At 43.0% G+C, this 19,401-nt stretch overlaps 1 protein-coding gene across 1 annotated transcript in view; it reads left to right on the top strand.

Moving 5' to 3' along the window:
• The window catches only part of CACNA1B (calcium channel, voltage-dependent, N type, alpha 1B subunit), a 274,453-nt gene that overhangs the window by 124,321 nt on the left and 130,731 nt on the right, over positions 1 to 19,401 (top strand). Inside the window, exons 13-14 of the mRNA XM_011957386.1 lie at positions 1,026 to 1,157; positions 1,394 to 1,466. Of these exons, the coding sequence (XP_011812776.1) occupies positions 1,026 to 1,157; positions 1,394 to 1,466 (205 nt within the window). The remainder of the gene's footprint in view (positions 1 to 1,025; positions 1,158 to 1,393; positions 1,467 to 19,401) is intronic.

Genomic DNA, 19,401 nt, shown 5'->3' with positions numbered 1-19,401 from the left:
AGGGCTGCCTTTACCCCACCTCTAGTTCTGGCATCTTGGGCTCCATTTTCTCCCAGGAAGTAGGTGACCCCTGTCCTGAGGCAGGTTGGCCTAGACCCCTGCTAGTCCCAGGAGAAGTCTCGATTCCTTTCCCAGAGTCTTCCACCCCATCTGCCATTAGCCCTCAGGTACTTTGTAAGAGAATCCATGGAGGATAGCGGGGTCTCTGATGTGGGCGCCAGGGAGAAGGACACGGTTTGGGAGCCCAGGGGTAGAGTGAGCACCGAAGGAGACCAGTGTCTGTCCTGCAGTCCCTCCATTGCAGGGAGATGGGACAGCATATGCAGAGGCACAGGGACATGAGGGACTGGCCCCTCAGTTGCTGTCAGCAGCCTCGGTGGCACCTGTGTGCCATGGGGACCCGTGCATGAGCAGGGCATGGTCACTGCCCTCTGGGATGGGGGACGTTGAGGGATACCACAGAGAGTCTGTGTGGTGCCGCCCTACAAGCTCTCCATGCCGCGTGTCCCTGGTCCCTGGTGAGGGGGCACTGGAGCCGGGGTCTCTGCCACCGGCCACAGCGCTTGCAGAAGATCTGCTCTAGGTTCTGGTGCAGCTCCTCCTCCCACTGTGGGCTGATGACAACAGTTGTGGGACTTGCTTCACATGGCACTAGTCTGAGACACTTGGTGGCTGACTGGGTTTGAGGGGTGAGGGGCAGGGCGGGGCTGAGGATGAAGTTTGGGATTGGGCCTGGCCACCTGGATGGTGGCCTCATCCCTCCTAAACCTAGTGGCAGGGAGCAGTTTGGGGGGATGAGGTGAGTCCTGCACTGGGTGTGTTTTTCTCTCCCATCCCATGGGGCCCTCAGGGAGAGAAGTCCAGGGCAGTGGGCCTGGAACTCCAGAGAAAAGCTCTGACTTCATACCTAGACGTGCAGCCCTCAGGGTTTAGAAAGTCACAGGAGCCGTAAGTGTGGCTGCAGAGAGCCATGAGTGTGAAGTCAGCGTCTGGAGCTGGCTCAGACCCCCTGCCTGGCCCTGCAGGTACTGGAGCTCCCTGCGGAACCTGGTGGTGTCCCTGCTGAACTCCATGAAGTCCATCATCAGCCTGCTGTTCTTGCTCTTCCTGTTCATTGTGGTCTTCGCCCTGCTGGGGATGCAGCTGTTTGGGGGACAGTAAGTGGGCCTGGGCGGGAGAGCTCAAAGCTGGGGGCTTGCAGGGAGGTAGAGCTCAGAGCAGACAGTGCCACCCAGGCTGTCTCCACCCACCTTCCTGCCAGGAAGGTACTCAGAGGGGCCGGTGTGCAGCCGTCTGCAGCCTGAAGCGAGCAGTTTGAGACCGTCCTGGAGCCTGCAGGCGCTGCCTCGCTGCTGAGGGGCTGCCGCTTCCCAAGCCTTCCTGTTTTCCTCAGGTTCAACTTCCCGGATGAGACTCCCACAACCAACTTCGACACCTTCCCTGCTGCCATCCTCACTGTCTTCCAGGTAAGGCCCTTGCTCTGCACATTTGCGGCCTGTCCGGCTCCCATCTCCCCTGGGTGCTGGGAAGGTGGACTCTCCTGTCATTCCCTCCCTTATTCCTTCACACGGCCCAGATCGCCGACCTTTCAGACACAGTGTTCCTCAAACGAGGGAAGCACAGGCTCGAGGGAAGCACAGGCAGTCAGCAACGTGCAGATCTCCAGGTCCGGGGACCCCAGCCCCTACGGTGAAGGAAGCTGGATTCTGTGGCAGCACCGTAGGGAGCAAGTGTAGTTCCCTGGGGGCCCGGCTGGGCTTTAAACCACCAGTTTATCTCTTGGCTCCTGAGGCTTGCATGCACTTCTGTTTTTTATCCTTCAAGAACAAAAAACAAAGCACTCCCTAAACTTCTCTCGCTACTGTCTCAGATCCCATTGACCCCCTCAGTTCTCGTCTGTATCTGGAAAACTGCCCCCCTCAACTCCTTGGGAAGTGGGGGCTGGGGGCCCATTTGTCTACGACAGAGACCTCGTTGGCTCACGCAGCCTCTGCCCTTTTGGAGGGTTCCCTTTTGAGAACTTTCTTGGTTGGGTACTCTCCCCTTCCGTAGGGCTGTGGCCCCACAATCCTGCCCATGACGGGCCTTACTGATGAGAGAATGCCTTGCACTCCTGTCCCGTGAAACATTCTTGGATGCCATGTCTGAGACTGAACAGGATGGCGGCTGTTGTCTTGCCTGTGATGCCTCTTAGGAAGGCCCAACAGTCTGTGTTTGCTCCAGGCCAGGGGCTCAGCTTGGCTCCCTGTCTTCTGGGGCTGCCGGTCCTACTACCCTTGGTCAGGGCTGGAGCCTGCAACCTGTGTGAAGAGAGGGGCCCTTTCGGTCCCACTCTCTCAAAGGGAGGAAGTCTTACCAGCAGACTATTCAGACCAAATTAGATGATTGGCTGAAAGAGGAATTCTGTCCTAATTTGCACCACAGGCCTCCACAACTGTCCCCTTTCTCACATCTTCCCACTCACCCTCACCCTGCTAGGCTGGAGCCTATGGCCTGTCAGCTCCTAGTCACTGCCAGGCAGAGCTAACTCTTCTGCCAGAGGCGCACCTGCTCCAGGCCTGTCAGGGCCTTGCTGTTGTCATCCCTTCTTCCTCTCTGGTCTCATGTTTGAGTTGCTGCCTCTTCTCCTCTCCTCTGATTCCTTGAGTTGGGGGCACTTGTCAGCCTCCGACTGTCCTCCCTCTCTCTGACTTGAAAGCCTTGGCTGCTCACAGGCCAGTGACTTCCAGACTTTGGTCTCCCAGATGTTTTTTGAGCTCTTAGTGGGTGACAGGACCTATGTCAGCCGCTGGGACAGAAGTGGATGGTCTCCAAGCCGCACGACGGGGAGGTCACAGGTCTGGAGCTGCCTGTAGAGTCCTGAATGTCAGGCAAGGGAAACTGGGAGGAGCGCATTCCCAGCAAAGCAGCCAAAATGTGAGGAGTGTCTGGGGTGGCAAGAAGGTGGCAGGGGTGGGACAGGAAACTCCAGGTGTAGGGGGGCCAGGCTGAGGCTTTGCCCTGTAGAAGCTGTTGCAGGGAGGGGCTCCATGCCAGGAGGGTTGCGCGGTGCATCACCACAGCCATGCTTTGCTGTGTTTGTTATAAGAAAAGACCTGAGTGTGATGAGGGAGAGAAGTCAAAGTTGGGAGGAAAGTGGGCTTTTCTGATCAGATAACGCTCTGATTCAGACATTACATGCCCCTTGCTCTAAACACAGCAATAAGATAAAAAAATACACTTAGAAATTAAGAGGACCTAGACAAGTAAAAACAAAATCTCTGAGGAATAGAAATGGAATAGAACATACAGTGGTGAGAGACAGCAGAGACCCAGGCACCGGGACACGGCCTGAGAATGGCAGATGGGCTTGGGAGTCTGAGTCCCACGGCAGCAGAAGTGTGCAGGTGTGGCTCAGCCTCCTCTAAGCACTGGGGGAGGTGCCTGGGCCCTTTGGAGGAGGCTGAGGAGGGGTGAGGGCTTGTTCGGCTGGAGGAGACCAGGAAGGCTGCAGGGCAGAGCCGACTGGTGGCTAGGCCTGTAATTCCCACAGGTGAATCTGGACCAGGGTCCTGAGATCCCAGGGTGGGAGTCCCTGCTTCTGAATGGGGTTGGGAGTGGGGCAGGGAGGGCATGTGAGGGGGAAGAAAGCAGCTTCAGCTGTGCTCATGGTGGATGTGCAAACTGAGGGCTGGTAACGGTCAGCATCCCAGACAGTGCCAGCAGCATCTACAGTCAGAAGGCGTAATCACTCCCAAAGAAAAGGAGATGACAGTACAAACACAGATGACTTTAAACCGAATATGCCTAATATCCTCCAAGGGGTAAAGGGAGAACCAGTTAAACACAAAATTATGTAAAAAGGCACCTAAGAACAAAGAAAAGACCTACATCAAATCCTAGAAATGAAATATAGAGCTATTTACATTTTAGAAGTGGAGTGAACTGTACACTGGACGTGATCAGAGAGAGCATGGGTGAGCTGGAGGATGCTGCGGGACTGAGCCAGCTGGGCGTGGAGATGAGGTCGTGAGGCTTCCTGGAGAGAAGGAAGTGAGGGTGGGCTGGAGTGGAGGTGCCCGTGTGAGGTGCAAAAGAGGGTGGCCAGTGCCCCTCTTGAGGGAGTCCTGGAGAACGTGTGCTCAGGTGGCCAAGCAAGATAAACAGATAATTCCAGACCTAGACAAATCGTGATCTCAAGAAAATCTTAAATGCTGCCCTAGAGAAACAGATTTCCTAAAAAAAAAAAAAAAAAAAAGACAGTCTGATGGCCGATGTCTTATGAGCACGGATGCCAGAGCGTCATGGAGAAGTAACAGAAACATTGGGGTACAGTCACTATTTGCCAAGAATTCTGAATCCAGAGAGCTGTGATTTAAGTGTGAGGGCAGAGCTAAAGATACTTTCAGACACAAATAGGAATGAATTACCACCCCCCCCACCCAGATCATTTGAAAGCACTACAAAGGCTTATACATTTAGTAAAGTGGATGATTTAGAATAAAAAATACTAATGTATTTTTCCACTTACCCAAGAAGAAATTAACCGAAGAAAAAACAGGAAATGGAACCATTTCAGAAATTGAATAATTAGATCAGACTCAGATTAAGATGGCAGATAGGAGGCAGGACTAGCTTGCAGCTCCTGCTGGGACAGACAGAGCAGCGTGTGGAGACTCACATCATGAACTTTTGCTCCAAGAACTACCACAGGAACATAAGAAAGCCGAGAGAATCCATGGACCCTTTGAAGGAACTGTATCACCTCTGCAGACCCCCTGAGAGGTCAAAGAACTGAGTCTGCTTGCTTTCTCAGTGCGGAGGCTGATGGTCTGGGGCAAGCTCTCAGCTCTGGGCACTGGCTGCCTGAAAATAGACTCAGTGCTGTTGAGGGTGGGAACGGTAGGAGTGAGACCCGCCTTTTGGACTGTGGGCTGCATGGGAGTGGGGTGAGGCTTGTGACTGCTGGCTTTCTCCCACTTTCCTGGCGACCTGTATGACTAACGGCCTTCATCCTCCTGGGAACTTAACCCCATTGTACTAAGAATCACACCCCCACCCCTCACAGCAGCCACAGCAAGCCCCGCCCAAGGAGAGTCTGAGCTCAGACACCCTATTCCTGCCCCTACCTGGTGGTCTTTCTCTACCCACCCTGATGGCCAAAGACAAAGGTTATAATCTCCTGAGGGCGCTGTGGTCCTGCCCACCCCTGAGAAATCTGAATACTTAATTAGGCTACCTTAGGGCAAATTTGCATCCTCTCTACAGTACCTCGGCTGATGCTCTATCAAAAACGCTGCCACCTGGCTGGAGGCCAGCCAATATAAACCCAGTACACTAAACAAAAATACAACCAAGGACTCTCACAGAGTCCATTTCACTCCCCTGCTACCCCCACCAGAGCAGGTGCTGGTAACCGCAGCTGAAAGACCTGAAGATGGATCACATCCCAAGACCCTTCGCAGACACTCCCCAGTACCAGCCTGAAGCCTGGTAGCTCCACTGGGTGGGTAGACCCTCAAGAGCAAAAGCAGTCAGTCATTGCAGTTTGGCTGTCAGGAAGCCCCATTCCCAGGGGTAGGGGAAGAACACCACATCAAGGGAGCACCCCCATGGGATAAGAGAATATGAACAGAGGCCCCTGAGTCCCAGATCTTCCCTCTGGTTCCAAATGAGAAGGAACCAGGAAAAAAATTCTGGTGATATGACAAAACAAGGTTCTTAAACACCCCCAGAGGATCACACCAGCTCACCAGCAATGGATCCAAACCCAAAACGAAATCTCTGAATTGTAGGAAAAAGAATTCTGAAGGTCCATTATTAAGCTAATCAAGGAGGTACTAGAGAAAGGTGAAATTCAACTTAAAGAAATCAAAAACATGATACAGGTTATGAAAGGAAAATTCTTCAGTGAAATAGCATAAAAAAATCACAATTTCTGGAAATCAAGGACACACTTAGAGAAATGCAAAATGCACTGGAAAGTTTCAGCAATAGAATTGAACAAGCTGAAGAAAGAACTTCAGAGCTCAAAGCAAAGGCTTTTGAATTAACCCTATCCATCGAAGATAGAAGAATTAAAAAAAAATGAAGCTTCCAAGAAGTATGGGACTAAGTTAAGTGTCCAAACCTAAGAATAATTGGTGTACCTGAGGAGGAAGAGAAATCTGAAAGTTACGAAAACATATTGAGTGAATAATTGAGGAAAACTTCCCTAGCCTTGCTAGAGATCTAGACATCCAAATACAAGAACTCAAAACACACCTGGGATATTCATTGCAAAAATTCATTGCAGAAAAATTCATCACCTGGGCACATAGTTATCAGATTATCTAAAGTCAAGATGAAGGAAAATCTTAAGAGCTGTGAGGCATAAACATCAGGTAACCTATAAAGGAAAACCTATGAAATTAACAGAAGATTTCTCAGCAGAAACCCTACAAGCAAGAAGAGATTGATTAGGGTCCTATCTTTAGTCTCCTTAAACAAAACATTTATCAGCCAAGAATTTTGTGTTCAGTGAAATTAAGCCTCATAAATGAAGGAATGATACAATCTTTTACAGACAAATGCTGAGAGAATTCACCACTACCAAGCCAGCACTATAAGAACTGCTAAAAGAAGCTCTAAGTCTTGAAAAATATATTTGAAATACACGAAAATAGAACCTCCTTAAGGCATAAATCCAACAGGACCTATATAACAGTAACAATGAAAAAACACCATGGTATTCAGGCAACAAATAGCACAATGAATAAGATAGTATCTCACATCTCAATATTAATGTTGAATGCAAATGACCTAAATGCTCCACTTAAAGGATACAGAATGGCAGAATGGATAAGAATTCACCAACCATGTTTCTGCTGTCTTCAGGAAACTCACCTAACACATAAGGACTTACATAAACTTAAAGTAAAGGGGTGGAAAAATATTGCATGTGCAAATGAAGACTAAAGCAAGCAGGAATAGCCATTCTTTCATCAGACAAAACAGACTTTAAAGCAACAGCAGTTAAAAAAGACTAAGAGGGACATTATATAATGATAAAAAGCCTTGTCCAACAGGAAAATATCATAATCCTCAATATATATGCACCTAACACTGAAGCTGTAACATCTATAAAACAATTACTACTAGACCTAGGAAATGAGGTAGACGGCAACACAGTAATAGCGGGGAACTTTGATACTCCACTGACAGCACTAGACAGGTCATCGAGACAGTCAACAGAGAAGGAATGAACTTAAACTATACCCTACAACAAATGGACTTAACAGAGCATTCTACCCAACAACTGCAGAATATGCATTCTGTTCATCAGTACATGGAACATTCTCCAAGATGGACCATATGATAGGCCACAAAACAAGTCTCAGGAAATTGTAAAAAATCTAAATGATATTAAGTACTTTCTCAGACCACAGTGGAATAAAATTGGAAATCAACTCCAAAGGCATCCACAAAACCATGCAAATACATGGAAATTAAACAACCTGCTCCTGTTTGATTGTTGGGTCAACAATGAAATCAAGATGGAAATTAAAAAAAATCTTTGAACTGAACGATAATAGTGACACAACCTATCAAAACCTCTGGGATACAGCAAAGGCAGTGCTAAGAGGAAAGTTCATAGCCTTAAATGCCTACATCAGAAAGACTGAAAGAGCACAAACAGACAATCTAAGGTCATGTCTCACACAACTGAAGAAACAAGAACAATCCAAACTCAAACCCACCAGAAGAAGAGAAGTAATGAAAATCAGAGCAGAACTAAATGAAATTGAAACAAAAAAATTACGAAAGATAAATTGAACAAAAAGCTGATTCTTTGAAAAGATAAATAAAATTGATAGACCATTAGCGAGATTAACCAATAAAATAAGAGAGAAGATCCAAATATAAGCTCAATTAGAAATGAAACGGGAGATATTACTACTGATAACACAGAAATACAAAAGATTATTCAAAGCTACTATGAACACTTTTATGCACATAAACTAGAAAACCTAGAGGGGATGGATAAACTCCTGAAAAGATACAACCATCCTAACTGAAATCAGGGAGAATTAGATACCCTGAACAGACCAATAGCGAGTAGCGAGATTGAAATGGTAATAAAATAATTAAGAACAAAATAAAGTCCAGGACCAGATGGATTCACACCAGAATTCTATCAGACATTCAAAGAAGAATTGGTACCAATCCTATCGACACTATTCCACGAGGTAGAGAAAGAGGGAATTCTCCCTAAATCATTCTATGAGCCAATATCACCCTACTACCAAAACCAGGGAAGAACATAACCAAAAAAGAAAACTACAGCCCAGTATCCCTGATGCACATAGATGCAGAAATCCTCAACAAAATACTAGCTAACCGAATCTGACAGCATATCAAAAAGATAATCCACTGTGATCATGTGGGTTTCATACCAGGAATGCAGGGATGGTTAAACATATGCAAGTCAATAAATGTGATAACACCACATAAACAGAATTAAAAACCAAAATCACATGATCATCTCAATAGATGCGGAAAAAGCATTCAGCAAAATGCAGCATCGCTTTATGATTAAGCCCTCAGCAAAATCAGCATACACGAGACATACCTTAATGTAATAAAAGCCACCTGTGACAAACCCACAGCCAACATAATACTGAACTGGGAAAAGTTTGAAAGCATTCCCCCAAGAACTGGAATAAGACAAGGATGCCCACTCTCACCACTCCTCTTCAGCATAGTACTTGAAGTCCTAGCCAGAGCAATCAGACAAGAGAAAGAAAGAAAGGGCATCCAAGTCGGTAAATAGGAAGTCAAACTGTCGCTGTTTGTTTGCCGATGATAGGATTATTTATGTTGAAAACCCCAAAGACTTTTCCAAAAAGCTCCGAGAACTGATAAAATAATTCAGCAAGGTTTCAGGATACAAAATTAATGTACACAAATCAGTAACTCTTTGCTCTTTTATACATTAACAGTGATCAAGCTGAGAATCAAATAGAGAACTCAACCCCGTTTACAGGAGCTGCAAAAAATAAAATAAATACTTAGGAATATTGCTAACCAAGGAGATGAAAGACCTCTACAAGGAAAACGACAAAATACTGCTGAAAGAAATCATAGACAACAAAAACAAATGGAAACACATCCCATGCTCATGTATGGGTAGAATCAATATTGTGAAAATGACCATACTGCCAAACGCAATCTACAAATTCAATGCAATTCCTGTCAAAATACTACCATTATTCTTCACAGAACTAGAAAAAACAATCCTAAAATTCAGATGGAACCAACAAAGAGCCTGCATAGCCAAAGCAAGACTAAGCACAAAAGGCCAGGTGCAGTGGCTCATGCCTGTAATTCCAGCGCTTTGGGAGGCCAAGGCAGGCAGATTACCTGAGGTCAGGAGTTTGAGACCAGCCTGACCAACATGGTGAAACCATGTATTTTAAAAAATACACAAATTAGCCAGATGTGGTGGCTTGTGCCTGTAATCCCAGCTACTTGGGAGGCTGAGGCAGAAGAATCATTTAAACTCAGGAGGTGAAAGTTGCAGTGAGCCAAGATTGCACCATCCATTGCACTCCAGTCTGGGTGACAAGAGTGAGACTCCATCTCAAAAAAAAAAAAAAAAAAAAAAAAAAAGGCAAGACTAAGCAAAAAGAACAAAGCTAGAGGCATCACATTACCCAACTTCAAACTACAATATAAGGTCATAGTCACCAAAACACCTTGGTACTGGTATAAAAATAGGTATATAGACCAATGGAACAGAATAGAGAACCCAGAAATCAATCCAAATACTTACAGCCAACTGATCTTCGACAAAGCAAACAAAAACATAAAGTGAGGAAAGGACATCCTATTCAACAAATGGTGCTGCGATAATTGGCAAGCCACATGTAGGAGAATGAAACTTGATCCTCATCTCTCACCTTATACAAAAATCAACTCAAGATGGGTCAAAGACTTAATCTAAGAGCTGAAACCGTAACAATTATAAAGATAACATCAGAAAAAATCCTTCTAGACTTTGGCTAGGCAAAGACTTCTTGAGAAAGAACCCGAAAACAGATGCAACAAAAACAAAGATAAATAGATGAGACTTAATTAAACTAAAACACTTCTGCACGGAAAAAGAAATAATCAAACAGGCAACCCACAAAGTGGGAGAAAATTTTCACAATCTGTACATCTGATGAAGGACTAACATCCAGAATCTACAAAGAACTCAAATTAGCAAGAAAAAAACAAACAATCTCATTAAAAAGTGGGCTAAGGACATGAATAGACAATTCTCAAAAGAAGATATACAAAAACATATGGAAAAATGCTTAACATCATTAATGATCAGGGGAATGCAAATAAAAACCATAGTGAGATGCCACCTCACTCCTGCAAGAATGCCCATAATAAAAAAAATCGAAAAATAATAGATACTTGTGTGGATGTGGTGAAAAGGGAACACTTTTACACTCTTGGTGAGAATGTAAATTAATACAACCACTATGGAAAACAATGTGGAGATTCCTTAAAGAACCAAAAGTATATCTACCATTTGATCAGCAATCCCACTTCTAGATATCTACTCAGAGGAAAAGAAATCATTATGTGAAAAAGAATACTTGCATATGCATGTTTATAGTGGCACAATTTGGAATTGCAAAAATACAGAACCAACCCAGATGCCTATTGGTCAATGAGTGGAAAATGTAGTGTATACCAATATAGTATAGAATACTACCCAGCAATAAAAAAGAGTGAAATAATGGCGTTTACAACAACCTGGATGGAATGAGAAACTACTGTTGTAAGTGAAGTAAGTCAGGAATGGAAACCCAAACATTGTATGTTCTTACTCATAAGTGGGAGCTGAGTTATGAGGATGCAAAGGCATGAGAATGATACAATGGACTTTAGGGACTTGGGGGAAAGGGTGGGAGGGGGACGAGGAATAAAAAACTACAGTGTATGCTGCTTGGGTGATGGGTGCACCAAAATTTCAGAGATCATCACTAAAGAACTTAGTCGTATAACCAAACACCACCCGTTCTCCCAAAATCTATTGAAATAAAAATTTTTTAAAAATTTAATAATTAAAAATCTCTTACTCAAGTTACCAAATTCAGATAGTATGATGCGTGAATTCTGCTATTTAAGAAGTTACTCCAATTTTATACAGACTCCTCCACAGAATATAAAAAGGGATAGCTCACCACTCATTGTATGAAACTAGAATAACCTTGATAATGAAAAAAACTAAACAAGGACACTATCAGAAAAGAAAAATACAGATCACTTCCACAAACCCAGAAGCAAAGCATCCGGGGGAAACCATCACTAATCAAATCTAGATATTCTTAAAAATTATTTTTATAATTGACTATAACTTTTCCTAGAAATGCAAGATAATTCAACATTAGAAAACCTATGAATGTAATTTGTCACACTAACAGATTCAGGTGGATACAAACCCTGTACGATCAGAGAAAGCATTGGAACTCTAGCACAAGCACAGTCAGCCAGAGGTGAGAGGAGTGGAGATGAGATTGCAGACATTGCTGATGACTGAAACTGGGTGACGGGCATGTAGGGCTCGTTGTACTCCACTCTGTGTATACTTCAAATGTCCGTGATAATTTTTTTTTAAAGTAAGACCTAACACTCCTTCCAAATAAAAACGCTTAGCAGATTACGTTAGTATCAGGGGTCTTAGCACAGTAGAACAAGAAAAAATGAAATAAAAATTCTCAGGATTGAGAAGAAAGAAAAATGTCATTATTTACAAATGAAATATACACAGAAAACTCAAGTGCTGTCATTGCAGATGGTATCTATATAGAAAAACATGAAATTGAATTCCTACCTGGTACCAAGTATGAAAATCAATTCTAGATAGATTAAAAGACAAATAATATAGTGTGAAAGAACAAAGGATAAAAACAAGTAACTCACAGGAGAAGAAACTATGATCAATTTTACTGCAGTCAGGGAAATGCAAATTAAACCCTCAACGAAACAACTGTTTCCACCTGTCCGTTTAGCCAAAATTAAGAAATCTAACAAGATTTAGAGAAGAAGTGGAGAAATTAGGGTTTCTTTATGCTGTTGGTGGGTTGGTAGAGCCACTTTGAAGAGTAATTCATTATATCCCGTCCACTGGAATTGGCACGAGCAGTTCCTGCCAGATATATGCCCTGGAAAGTTTCTTGCCCAAGTACACAAGGAAACATGTAAAGCCATTCTAGCAGCATTATTTGTGATAACAAAAACCTGAAAATCACCTGCATGTTCACCATCAGGGAAATGGATAAGAGAAGTGTGATCAGTTTGTGCAGAAGGGAAAATGAGTGCCCTAGAACTAAGTGTGTTTATAGCGTATGATCTATTTAAGGATGAACGATGTGCAAAACAGTATCATACACTGTTTATGATATGGATGTAGTAAACATATAAATGCTTGCACAGGAACGATGAGCACCAAATTCAGGACACAGTTTTCCTGGTGGTGGGGTGGGAGTTGCTGGGAGGTGGGGAGAGGAAGAGGAATGAGACTGGGGAGTTCTGGCCACATTTTGATGTTTTATTTCTTAAGCTGGGTAGTGGATACACAGAGGTTAGTTAAATTATTCATTGCATCTTTTGGAGTGTTTAAAATATTGTGCAATTAAAAAATAAGGGGATATGAAAAGATGAACTAATTAAACATTGACCAAAAGAAAGCCGGTGTAGGGCGGGCATGGTGGCTCATGCCTGTAATCCCAGCACTTTGGGAGGCCAAAGTGGGTGGATCACTTGCGGTCAGGAGTTCGAGACCCGCTGGCCTACATGGTAAAACACTGTCTTTACTAAAAATATGAAAAATTAGCTGGGTGTGGTGGTGCTGAGGTGGGAGAATCGCCTGAACCTGGGAGGCAGTGAGCTGAGATCACGCCACTACACTCCAGCCTGGGTGACAGAGCGAGACTCCACCGTCTCGAGAAACAAAACAAAACAAAAGAAAGCTGATGTATTAATGTCAGCCAAAAGAGGTAAAAAGAGGATGGATGAGAATAAAGGGGCATATTACATGATGAACAGAGGACGCCGCCAGAAGGAACACACTGCAGGGCATGAACTTGCAGGACCTAACAACCTGGCCTCAGAACATTGACCAAAAACAGAATTACAAGGAGAAATAAAAACTTTACCATCTTATAAGAGATTTATAACATGTCTCTGTCAAACTGAAGGATGAAACTGACCAAAGATTAGAAAGGATCTAAAAACATGAACCAGTTGTCACAGAACTGTACCCAACAGATAGCAAATAGAATATTCATTATTTGAGGCACAAGGAACATTTGCAGATGTTGACTGTTTATTAGGTCACTCAAGAAACTTCAACAAGTATTAATTACTGTCCAGCTGGGTGCAGTACCTCATACCTGTAATCCCAGCACTTTGGGAGGCCGAAGTGGGCAGATCACCTGAGGTCCGGAGTTCAAGACCAGCCTGGCGTGGTGAAACCAAAATGGCGAGACATATCTACTAAAAATACAAAATTTAGCCAGGTGTGGTGGTGGGTGCCTGTAATCCCAGCTACTCTGGAGGTTGAGGCAGGACAATCACTCGAACCTGGGAGGTGGAGGTTGTAGTGAGCCAAGATCATGCCACTGTACTCCAGCTTGGGTTACAGAGTGAGACTCCAACTCAAAAAAAAAAAAAAAAAAAATTGCTATCCTGCAGAGCACTACTTTGATATCATTTAGATAAACAGGCACCGTTAATAATAAGTCATTTAATATCTTTCTCATATTTGTAAGTTGAAGGATTTGGGAGTAAAGAGGAAATCAGAAATCATGATGGCTATTACAGATTATTTAGAACTGAACAGTATCACAACTTGTAAGGGGAACCTGAAACAATACTTAAAGGAAAACTTATAATCTTAATGCAGCTATCAGGAAAAAAAGGATAAAAAATAAACAAGTACTCTTTAGAAAAAAAGAAAGAGGCATCTTGCTGTGTCACCCAGGCACTGCAGCCCTGAACTGGGTTCAAGTGGTCCTCCCACCTCAGTCTCCCAAGTAGCTGGGACCATAGGCACACACCACCATGCCCAGCTAATTCTTTCTATTTTTTGTAGAGACATGGTCTCACTATGTTGCCGAGGTTGGTCTCAAACTCAGTGGGCTCAAGCTATCCTCCCACCTCAGCCTCCCAAAGTGCTGGTAATGCAGGCATGAACCACAGAGCCTGGCTTAACAAGTACTCATATGAAGAATCCAGAAGAAGGAATAATAAACCAAAGACAAATTGAAAACAGATGATGCTAAGCGTAGACATTTGTTATGCAGATCACTGAAACACCAAGATAACAAGCATGTTCTTAAGGAGACTCATGAAGTAGATAATTGAATGAAGTGACTGATCAAGGAAAAAAAGCACAAATAAAAAATGTAACCCAAAAGGGAGTTGTAACTATAGGAAAAGGAGATTTTTTTTTTAATTCCAAAAGAATATTATGGCAACTTTATGCCGTGAGATTGGAAAGCGTAGATGAAACATCATGCTTTTTTTTTTTTTTTGAGTCTTGCTCTGTCACCCCTGGAGAGCAGTGGCGCGATCTCGGCTCACTGCAAACTCCACCTCCCGGGTTCACGCCATTCTCCTGCCTCAGCCTCCTGAGTAGCTGAGACTACAGGCGCCTGCCACCATGCCCGGCTAATTTTTTGTATTTTTAGTAGAGATGGAGTTTCACTGTGTTAGCCAGGATGGTCTTGATCTCCTGACCTCATAATTGGCCCACCTCGGCCTCCCAAAGTGCTGGGATTACAGGCGTGAGCCACCACGCCTGGCCAAAACATGCATTTTTATAGGAAGGCATTAAGTTGATTAAATTAGCTCAAGAAGAAATTTTGAAAACCTGGACATTTCATAACTATAAAAGAAATTTAACCGATGGTCAAAATTTTCTTCCTGTCTTTCTGCCTCCTGCTTGGGGCCCAGTCAGTTGTAAGGCGAGTTTCACCAAGCCTTTCAAGAAGAAATAATAACTATTTGACTTAAACAATTTCAGAGAAGGGAAGAAATCATTTCATGAGGCTAGTACAACCTTGACACCAAAGCCATGCAAGGACAATTTAAGATAAAATGCAGATCAGAACACAAGCTCCATGGGGCAGGGTCTTTGTTTTATCCACTGACCATCCTAAGCACCTGAATATCGTCCAACACGGCAGGCACGCTAATGTCTGCCCAGTGAAAGCAGATTCATTCAAATCTCATGACATAAAGCTGCCATAATATTCTTCTGTAATTTAAAAAATCTCTTTTTCTGGCCGGGCGGGGTGGCTCAAGCCTGTAATACCAGCACTTTGGGAGGCCGAGACGGGCAGATCACGAGGTCAGGAGACGGAGAACATCCTGGCTAACACGGTGAAACCCCGTCTCTACTAAAAAAAATACAAAAAACTAGCTGGGCGTGGTGGCAGGCGCCTGTAGTCCCAGCTACTCAGGAGGCTGAGGCAGGAGAATGACGTGAACCCGGGAGGCGGAGTTTGCAGTGAGCCAAGATCGTGCCACTGCACTCCAGCCTGGGCGACAGAGCGAGACTCCGTCTCAAAAAAAAAAAAAAAAAAAAAAAAAAAAAAATCTATTTTTCTTATGTTATGACCCCCCTTTTGTGTTATAATTTTTATTTGTGCTTTTTTTTCCCTTGGTCTTGCTATATAATTATCTACTTCATGTGTCTCCTTAAAAACATGCTTTTTACAGTCTTGTTATTTTGGTGTTTTTTTAATCTGCATCACAAATGTCTGCAAATAATCTAAAATCTATATAAAAATCAAATTAGCTGAATATATTTAAAAAGAACCTCATAGCTAAACTGTGTTCTAGTAATACAAGAAATACAAGTAATACAAGAAATTGTCAGTATAATTCCTAATCTCTACAAATTAAAAGAGAACATGTGTCATAGATGCAGAAACTTGAAACATTGATAAAAGTCAACTTTCATTCACGATAAAAAAAAGTCATACTAAGAATTGACAGAAGTTTAAAAAAATCTGCTAAAGAGTGTACAAAAAACCTACAACCAGGATGGGTGATAGCTAATGGGTATGAGTTTCTTTTTTTGAGGGGATGAAAATGTTCTAAAATGGACTGTGACAATGGTGACGCATATTTGTGAATATACTAAAAACTATTGAATTACACAACTGAAATGGGTGAATTATATCCCAATAAAGCTGTTATTTAAAAGAAACCATAGCAAAAATCATAGATAATAGTAAAAGATTAGAAGTATCGTTAAAAAAAAAAATAAGGATGCCTAGTATTCAAGCAGTCGAAGCTAATGTAGTAAGAAAAAAGAAGTAAAATGACCAGAAAGGAATAGAAAAATACTATTATTTGCAAATGATGTGATTATTTGCTATAGAAAATCCTAGATAATATATTAAATATAATAAGAAAATTCATCAGTGTTGCTGAACACAGAATAAATGTACAAAAATACAGCTTTTCTATATAATACATTATTCAGTTAGAAAATTCAATTTAAAAGAAAAGTCTCATTCACAGTAGTAACAAAACTTCCAGGTACCCAGAAATAAATCTAACTAAAATTATGCAAGACTTTTGTTGCAGTAATTAGGAAATGTCATTCAAGGCCCTAAGGAGCTGAATGCTTGCACAGATATGTTTGTAAGTGGGAAGTCTTAAAATGATGAAGGTGTCAGTTCTCCCCAATTTAATTTATGAATCGATGCAATCCCGATCCAAATTCCAATGGTACTGCTCTTGGAATTCAGCATATTGATTGTATGAAAGAGTAAAAGTCCAAGAAAAGGTAATTCAGGAAGAAGAGATTTGTCCTACCATATATCATGACTTTTTGTAAAGCTACGGTGATGAAAATAGTGTGGTATACGTAAAAATGAAATATCAAAAGAACAGACCTGAGAACCCGGAAACATTCCAAACATATATAGAAAGTTGGTTATAGGAGAAAGATGTCATTGGAAATCAATGGAGGAAGGATGGACTCTTCAAAAATTTGGGTCTGGAAAAATTGGCTTTCCATATGGAAAAAATTGGATCATCATCTCCATGCATACACAAAACTTCAGTTGGATTAGAAACCTAAATGTAAAATATCAAGCTTGAAAATGATTTAAAGAGTAAGAGGCCAGACATGGTGGCTCATGCCTATAATCCCAGTGCTTTGGGAGGCTGAGGTGGGAGTATCGCTTGAGGATATAAGTTCAAGATCAGCCTGGGCAACATAATGAGAGCCCACCTCCAAAAAAAAAAAAAAAAAATAGCTGATAGTGCACCCCTGTAGTCCAAAGCTACTTGAGAGGCTGAGACGGGAGATTTACTTGAGGCCAGGAATTTGAGGTTATAATGAGCTAGGATTGTGTCACTGCAGCCTGGGCAACAGAGCAAGACCCAGTCTTTAGAAGAAAATAAATAAATTTATATATATAATGTGTATATATACATTATATATATATAATGTATATATAATGTAAATATATATTTATATATATGATGAAAATATCTTTATGATCTTGGATGGAGAGGAATTTCTTTTCTTTTCTTGTCTTTTTTTTTTGAAATGGAATCTAGCTCTGTTGCCCAGGCTGGAGTGCAGTGGTGCGATCTTGGCTCACCGTAACCTCTGCCTGCTGGGTTCAAGCGATTTTCCTGCTTCAGCCTCCCGAGTATCTGGGATTACAGGCACTTGCCACCACGCCCAGCTAATTTTTGTATTTTTAGTAGATGGGGATTCACTGTGTTGGCCAGGCTGGTCTTGAACTTGTGATCCATCTGCCTTGGCCTCCCAAAATGCTGGGATTACACATGTGAGCCACTGCCCCTGGCCTGAATTTCTTTTTTTTAATGGAGATGGGGTCTTGTGATTGTGGCACTGCACTCCAGCCTTGACAATAGAGCAAGACCCCGTCTCCGAATTTCTTTTTTTAAATGAAGATGGGGTCTTGCTCTATCGCTAAGGCTGGAGTGCAGTGTCATGATCACAGCTCACAGAACTGGCTCAAGTGATCCTCCTGCCTCAGCCTTCTAAGTAGCTGGGACTACAGGTGCGCACTAGCACACCTAGCTCATTAAAAAAATTTTTTTGTAGACAGGGTCTCGCTATGTTGCCCGGGCTGGTCGCTATATCCAAAATGTTGCGAATACGGGTGTAAGCCATCTCTCCGGGCTGTGTGTGTGTGTAGTGAAAATATCTTTATGACCTTGGATGGAGACGAATTTCTTAAGATGCAAAAAGCAGAAAACAAAGGAACAGACTGATAACACTGATATTTGATTACGTTAAACCTTTTTAAATACAAAAATAAAAGCAAACAGGAGACTAAAGATATTTACAATAGATAATGCAGATAGAGTATTAGTGTATACAAGAATACATAAGGAAGTCTTAAAAGTCAGTAAGAAAAAGATGAGTCATCAGAAATAGGAGCCGGGGGGTTGAAAGGCAGGGCACAGAAGAGATCTAAGGGTCCTTGGGCAGGAGAAATGTTCAAAGTCACTGACTTGCCTTTTTTTTTTTTTTTTTTGTAGAGATGGGGTCCCACTCTGTCGCCCAGGCTGGTGTCGAACTCCTGGGGTCAAGTGATCCTCCCACCTTGGCCTCCCAAAGCGCTGGGACTACAGACGTGTGCCACCATGCCTGGCCAGTGCTTTTAAGCCCTTTCATCTTTATCAGATTGGGAACTATCACAGGGTGTGACAGTGCCATGGGTGGTGTGAGGATGTTGATGAAGAACCATCCTCTGCTGCTGACAGGAATACAATTTGGGATAACCATTCTGGAAACATCTAGTGAAGTTGGCGAAGGTATGCATAGCCTACATATCTGGCAGCTTCAGCTCTAAGAGAAGCTTCACATATGCACAAGGTGACATATATAACATGTAAACATATCTGGAAGCCACTAAAAGTACCTGTGAGAAGGAAAATGGGTAAATGGAAGGAAAACTGCGATGGTTTACACAAATAAGTAGATTCATGTGTATCAACATGGAGAGCTGGGTGCGGTGGCTCACGCCTGTAATTTCAGCACTGTGGGAGGCTGAAGGGGGCTGATTGCTTGAGCCTAGGGGTTCAAGACCAGCCTGGGCAACATGGCAAAACCCCATCTCTACTGAAACATACAAAAAATTAGCTGGGCATAGTGGCACCTGCCTGTGGACCCAGCTACTCAGGAGGCTGAGGTGTGAGGATTGATTGAGCCTGGAAAGCAGAGGTTGCAGTGAGCCGAGATCACACCACTGCACTCCAGCCTGGGAAGCAGAACAAGACCCTGTCTCAAAAAAAAAAAAAAAAAAAAATTGCTATCCTGCAGAGCACTACTTTGATATCATTTAGATAAACAGGCACCGTTAATAATAAGTCATTTAA

Source organism: Colobus angolensis, unplaced genomic scaffold (genome assembly GCF_000951035.1).
Source record: "Colobus angolensis palliatus isolate OR3802 unplaced genomic scaffold, Cang.pa_1.0 Scaffold44, whole genome shotgun sequence".
Taxonomy (NCBI): domain Eukaryota; kingdom Metazoa; phylum Chordata; class Mammalia; order Primates; family Cercopithecidae; genus Colobus; species Colobus angolensis.
The sequence above is the reverse complement of the archived record's forward strand: the minus strand, read 5'-3'. Positions and strand labels throughout refer to the sequence as shown.